The sequence below is a fragment of the Eurytemora carolleeae genome, unplaced genomic scaffold (genome assembly GCF_000591075.1).
Source record: "Eurytemora carolleeae unplaced genomic scaffold, Eaff_2.0 scaffold1148, whole genome shotgun sequence".
Classification (NCBI taxonomy): domain Eukaryota; kingdom Metazoa; phylum Arthropoda; class Copepoda; order Calanoida; family Temoridae; genus Eurytemora; species Eurytemora carolleeae.
In genome coordinates this window covers 845-8,286 of record NW_019397077.1, presented here as the reverse complement: position 1 = coordinate 8,286, position 7,442 = coordinate 845, and the positions used below count along the sequence as shown (strand labels likewise).

General features: G+C 32.9%; 1 protein-coding gene across 2 annotated transcripts in view; it reads right to left on the bottom strand.

Moving 5' to 3' along the window:
- The window catches only part of LOC111711656 (uncharacterized), a 21,988-nt gene extending 20,596 nt beyond the window's left edge, over positions 1–1,392 (bottom strand). For both annotated transcript variants that reach the window (XM_023486049.1, XM_023486050.1), the window contains exon 1: positions 894–1,392. In XM_023486049.1, the coding sequence (XP_023341817.1) occupies positions 894–907 (14 nt within the window). In that variant the 5' untranslated portion in view covers positions 908–1,392. The remainder of the gene's footprint in view (positions 1–893) is intronic.
- Positions 1,393–7,442: the final 6,050 nt, after the last annotated feature.

Below are 7,442 nucleotides of genomic sequence, written 5' to 3'. Positions count from 1 at the left end.
GGAGGAAAAGATGGATATTTTTGAGCTTACTGTCCCATTGGAAACAAATATCAAAAATGCCAACGCTCAAAAGATGAACAAGTATGAACATTTTATTACAGATATAACAACTAGGGATGTGTCTGTTCATCCTTTTGAAATCGGCTCAAGAGGATATATCTCACCATCAAATAAGGCGATTCTAAAGAAACTGCATAAGTTCTGCAAACCCAGTGTTAGTTTCAAAGCAATGTGTGAAAATCTATCAAGCCTTGCTGTACTGTCATCTTACCACATTTTTAGAAAACGAAAAACACTAGACTGGGACCAAGAAACCCCTTTTCTGAAAACCACCTCTGAATAGCTAAACTATACTCATGCTAAAAGTCTTGTATTGCGCCTGTTTTTTGGCAAACCCTGTCAATTATAAAATGCGATATCCAGAGAAAAGAGTATTAGTTTGTAAACTTTTATATTGTTTAATGTAATTTTGCTTTAGACAAATATAAATGATAAATATATTTTATTGAAATACAGGGTGTCCCATATCATATTTGATCGTCAATTGGTCTAAATTACGATTTTCGGGACTAATCAGAAAATTTAAGAAGAATGAATCATTTTTAAAAATTAAATAAGGCTAATATAAGATTTTTTCTTGCGGAAAATACTAGTTTTTTGCAGTATTATGGTTTTATTTTGGCCTTAAAACTTGGAGATAATCTAATATGATATGGGACACTCTGTACTAGATGATTTAGCAGAGAAAAAACAAAGTTACAATTGTATGGAAAGTCGTCTCTGAAATCTCATCCTTTTTGGGTAACACTGAATAAAGTTTTAATATCTCGATATTCATTCTTATTGATCTGTAACATTGGAGAGAGGAGTTAACCTTGAGATTATTTATTCACCTCAATGTTTCCATTCTAAGGACGTTGACCAACTGGGTAGTGAACCATCCTATATATAAACTGTAAACAATAAATTAAATTTAGGAAATACCACGGAGTATAGAATACCAGGGAGCAGGAAATGACCCGTTCCGTCCCATCCAAGGAGTATATAATATCATGGAGCAGGAATCGACCCGTTCCGTCAAATCCAAGCATTAAATGGTTAATACATGTTTTATTGACGGTCTGATAGAAATAGTCTAGATAAAAATTTTGCACAAAAATTTAATTTTCTTTAATTCAAAATGGTGTACCGGTTCACAAAAAATGAATCAAATCATATAATGAGGCGGAACGGGTCGATTCCTGTTCCAAGTTAATCCATACTCCTTGGAAATTACATATTCCTGGGATCGTTCAGAAAAACAGGGGAAAAATTATTTATTTGTTAAGGGTTGAAGGAAGGAATAGATTTGTAATAAATGAATGGTTGGTGGTTCCCTATACTCCCTTTACTCCCGCCCATTTCCGTTTTCAGGTGTTACACCAGGTCCCACCTTAATATTCAGATATTCTTGAAATAACAAGAATTCAAACATTAATCTTAAACTAGGATTAAACTTGTATTATTCCCGGAAAATATTCCAAAATTTATTCTTTTGGAATATATTTATATTTCTATACTTTAACTTAATACTTTTTAATTAATATTTGAATACTGTACAAAAGCGCCAAATTAGAGGTAGAGTGCTAATTTTAGGTTTCGACTACCGAAAATAGGTTGAAAGTAGTTAAGTCAGTTTTGAAGAGCCGGATATAGGTTTCGAGTCCAGATATTCCTAGGTTTAGTGCAATCAGTCCAGGTTTAGGGCATTGAATATAGGTTTAGTGTAATCAGTCCAGGTTTAGAGCACTGAATTAAGGTTTAGTGTAATCAGTCCAGGCTTAGAGCGATGAATTTAAATTTAGAGTCTAGGCTTCATATTTCATATTTTTATTTTCATATTTTTATTCAACTACAAAGCACGATAATACAAATAAAAAAATCACAATTTAATATGTAGTTTGGACCCGCCTAACCAGCGTAGGTTGTTTTAATTGTTTGGCCCACTATAAACGAATGAGAATTGCAGAATCACAGGGCTTGAAATTGCGCTATTTAATGTAAAATCCACTAGCGTTGGAAACCCTAGTGCCATTCTACAAATGTAGGATCAGTAATAATAGCTCTTCAGACCCTTTAATTTTTAAAAAAATTTAGTATTTTAACTGTTTGTTTAGAATTCCCATGTTACTGAATCAAAACCTGTAAAACTGCAGTTTTAAGCAGAACTAAATCGTCAACAAAGAACCATTTATAATTTTATTAGTTTGGTCGCCACACTTCTTGGAATCTGATGTGAAGGTTTAAATAAACCAGAATTTTTTAGATTTAAATATTCATTCATTAGATTCTTATGAAACCATTGTTCCTGTAAATATATTTTTTTCTTTTATAGATCATGGCAAAGGATTCATTGACTTAGGGAAAAAAGGCCTAGGGAAAAAAGGCCTAGGGTCAAACAGCATAGGGTATAAAAAGATCTCTAGAGTCATAAACGCGACTAACATTAAACATGGTTCGATAAAAAGTATAAATTTTAAGTATTTTTTTTAATCCCCGACAAAAAAAACTAGATCTAATGAATAGGGAGACGGGTGAACTGTGAAGACGGGGTTCTTCCACTTTAGCTTTTGTGAATAGCGGCTGAACTACATCTGCGTGATTCAGCGATTACTCGCTATTCATGAAATCTGGCCACGGTTTAAGTTATTTAATTAGATAATTTAAAATTAAAAACCTATTATTGAAAGCGAAAAATGAAGATCCCCAAGGTATAAACAATAAACATATATTGTTGCATCTAAATCTTTAAAATTTATTGTCATCTCGATAAAATAGATATTGTTTGGTGCATTTATATGGAATATTTGATAAATCTAACATGTTTCTATTGCAGAGATGCAACTGGGGGGGGGCGTCGGGTGGCCACCCACCCCAGTAAGCTCAGAGGGTGGCGTCCGCTTTCCTTTCCCTATGAAAAAAGGAAGCTTACAGAGGAAAAAAACGGTATTAAGTTAAAATACAAGAGTTTGTTCAGAAAGATTTGAAATTCTAAGATTTGATTTCTTAAACAGTTTTAGTCTTCTTCTTCTTCTTCTTCTTCTTCTTCTTCTTCTTCTTCTTCTTCTTCTTCTTCTTCTGCACACTGCACACTGCACACAAATGTATAACAATATACACTACTTACTACATACTGCACATTGCACACTCTGAAGTGCATACTGCACACTGCAAACTGCACACAATACATTTAACACTGTACTTACTGAAAAATGTGCATTGTACACTGAACATTGTATACTCCAGACTGTATATTGCACGCTGCACACTGCACACTCTGAAGTGCATACTGCACACTTTCCACTGTACACTGCCCCACTCCACACTTTACATTTCACACTGTACAAACTGAAAAATGTGCACTCTAAACTGCACATTGCACACTGCACACTGAACAATGCACACTGCAATCTTTATTCTGAACACTGCAATCTTTATTCTGAACACGACAATCTTTATTCTTAACACTGCAATCTTTATTCTGAACACTGCAATCTTTATACTACACACTGAAATCCGTATACTGCACACTTCACTTGCTGTACATTGCACACTCAACACTTTACACTGCACATATCAAACTATATACTATACACTTTACTCTACACACTGTACAGAGTACACTGAACAATGTACACTCTAGGCTGTACACTGTGCACTATATAGACATGTGCCATAATAGGTTAATCCGAATGCGTCAATATAGACGCAAAATGAAAGTTTTTTTGCTATGCATTTTAGCAAAAAAGTTTGGAAACATAAATTTCTTAAAGACCCCTAAGGAAGCTCTACTAAAAATTTCATGTAATTTGTCGACAGGTGAGCTGGTCGGTATTAATGGGTTAATTAGGTGGATATAATACCCAAAACAGTTAAACTCCCTCAACCTAATTGCTCTAATTCGTGCATATGGAGAACAATATAAAAAAGCTGCAGACTTTTTGCCCGTAACATTATAATTTATTTTTATTTTTAACAATTAACTAAACCTTATCTTATCTTATCAGAGCAAGCTGGTCGGTACACATACAAACTATATAAGGCAAAACGGGATAGTGCAATAAATTAATAAAACCCTTGGAGATTCTGTGCATGATTAATAAACCCCTTGGAGAGAATGTTCATGATTAATCAACCCCTTGGAGATTCTGTGCATGAGTAATAAACCCCTTGGACATTCTGTGCATGATTAATCAACCCCTTGGAGATTCTGTGCAGGATTAATAAACCCCTTGGAGATTCTGTGCAGGATTGAGAAACCCCTTGGAGATTCTGTGCAAGATTAATACACCCCTTGGAGATTCTGTGCAGGATTAATAAACCCCTTGGAGATTCTGTGCAAGATTAATAAACCCCTTGGAGATTCTATGCAGGATTAATAAACCCCTTGGAGATTCTGTTCAAGATTAATAAACCCCTTAGAGATTCTGTGCAAGATTAATAAACCCCTTGTAGATTCTGTGCAGGATTAATAAACCCCTTGGAGATTCTGTGCAAGATTAATAAACCCCTTGGAGATTCTGTGCAGGATTTACAAGTCCCCTTATATTTGATATTTTAGAATACTTTGAATGCGCCAGCCAGCTGTTACATGAAGAAAATAAAAATAGTATAGTTTTATTTATGTCTCCAACTTTAATACAAAATTATATCGAATATTTATTCTAAATATGTAGATATATGTAGATGGAATAATTACAAAATGACATTTTTTGTTAGAAGATTAATTAATACATATTTTTTTGGATAATTATGTTGGAGTCCTAAGTTTGAAATATATCATGGAAGTCCTTATCTTGGAATGGGAGTCCTATTCCAAACTATATTGTGGGAGTCCTAATCTTGAAAATCATGAAAATATCATGGGAGTTCTTTTCATGACATATTCTATGGGAGTCCTATTCTTTAAATATATAATAGGACTCCTAATCTTGGAACATATCATGGGAGTTCTATTCATGACATATACTATGGGAGTCCTATTCTTTAAACATAATAGGACTCCTAATCTTGGAACATATCATGGGAGTTTTATTCATGACATATACTATGGGAGTCCTATTCTTTGAATATATAATAGGACTCCTAATCTTGGTATATATTACGGACGTTCTACTCTTGAAATATATCATGGGAGTCCAGTTCTTAAAATAAATTACAGGAGTCCTAAGCTTGAAATATACTTTGGGAGTCATTTTCTTTTAATATTTAATGGGAGTCCTATTCTTGAAATATATTATGGGAGTCCAGTTCTTAAAATATATTAAGGGAGTTCTAAGCTTGAAATGTATTATAGGAGTCCTATTCTTAATATTTAATGGGAGTCCTATTCTTGAAATATATTATGGGAGTCCAGTTCTTAAAATATATTACGGGAGTTCTAAGCTTGAAATGTATTATAGGAGTCCTATTCTTGAAATATAATATGGTAGTCATATTCTTTGTAATATATTATGGGAGTCCTATTCTTGAAATATATTATGAGAGTTCCGATCTTGAACTGTATTATTGGAGTCCCAATCTTGAAACATATTATGGAGGAGTCCTAATCTTGAAATATTTTATAGTAGTCATATTCATGAAATATGATATGGGAGCCCTGTTCTTGAAATATATTGCATGGGAGTCCTATCCTTAGACGATATCATGGGAGTCCTATCCTTGAACAATATTATGGGAGTCATCCTCTTCTTGAAATATTTTATGGGAATCCTAAACTCTATTTGCTCCCGGAGGTACACAGCTCCTATCGGAGCAGAAGAGACTATTTGTTAAAAGAAACCGTCCCGACCCGTGGGTTGGTTTTCTCTCCGAGGTTAATTTAACCAAGGAAACAGACAGTATCAACGAGACCACTAGAACTAAACAACCTCAAACAAATCTGCAATAAGTTTTGTTGCAGTTAAAGAAAAGACTAAAACTGCAGGAAAAATCTGTCAAAAAATGCTTGAAAACATCTTTTTTCAAAAAAAATGTTAAGTGTTCCTTGAGTTTTAGTGATAAATCTATTCATTGATTTAAATGAAAATCCAGAGCTTGTTGCAAAATAATTTATTTTTCTTGATTCAATAATCTTATAGCATTAGTATATCACGCTTGCTTACTTTGTATTTTAATCCCCCAGTAAAGAAAATTCTTCTAAAATGTTATTTTAGTCTTCCATTGGGGAAACCTTGATTTCAAAGAAAATCTACATGGTGTTTAGAAGTTGAAAAATGGTTGATCTAGGGTTCTTAGCATGTTTAATTCTGCTAAGGAATTGAATACTTGCCTTTAACTCTAAGGTTCCCTCTATATATTTGATATGTCAATATCAATATCAATATCTATGATATTTCAATTGTTAACAGAATTCAAAGTTTGAAATATAGCAGGTACGTATTCAACACGAGATTGCAAAGATATATGGATTTAACAATTAGAGTTTGTGTCAAGTTGTCATTTTCATGACGTGTTTCTGGACGAAGCTCCCGAGAACTTTCAACATTTTTTTTTAAAGTTTGTAAAATGAAATTACCCTGATTTTCTATTCCCTATATCTTTGCAACCCGTTGTCGTGTTCTTTAGATATTTCAAACTAAGAACTAGATCAAATAATCTAGGCTAAAAATATCAAATGTTTACACCATCAGGTGAAAAAAGTTTGAGTTTGTGGCAAAGACTCAATTCCTTTCAAGTATTGAAGAAAGGTATAAATGCTAGCGTTGTGTTAGGTAGAAGTTGAAGGTGGTCCTCCTAACTTAAATAATATAATTATGAGATAAAAGGTTTACTGTTTAAGGGGGGATAAGAAGGTGTAGGAAACTAATAAGGGAGGAGGAAAGGGATGACAGTCAAATTATGTAAAAGAGAAAATAAGATAAGATATCATTACATTGGGATGGGTCAGAGGTGGGGGCAAAAGAAAATATTGGTTATATTTTTTAACCTGTCAATGCAAAAAACGAAAATTTTGATGAATATTATTGATTTTAGTTTTAATCTTTACAATATTCATACTGTCCAAAATATTAGTTAAATATTTTGACTTCAAAGTATTCTTGCAAATTTAGTTTTTCTGAATAAACTAAAAACCTTTTCCTTAGCAAAATATGAATCTTATCTTTTCTTTAAACTTTTTAAAGATCTGTAAATCCTAAGTTTGAGCACAAATTCGACGTTCAAAACTCCTACTTTGGGGGTGGATACGTTTTCAGAATTAGTTTTTTTAATTATTAAATAACGACGTCATAAAATGTAAAAAAGTTCCACAATAAACTACAGACGTCATGTAAAGGAACATGTTGAGAAAATAAAAATTAATCTTACCATCGAAAATAAGTAATCTTGTTCAATTATTAGTTTCTATTTTCTCATTATTCACAAAGATTTTCGAAGATTTTCTAGAATTATTATTGAAAAGA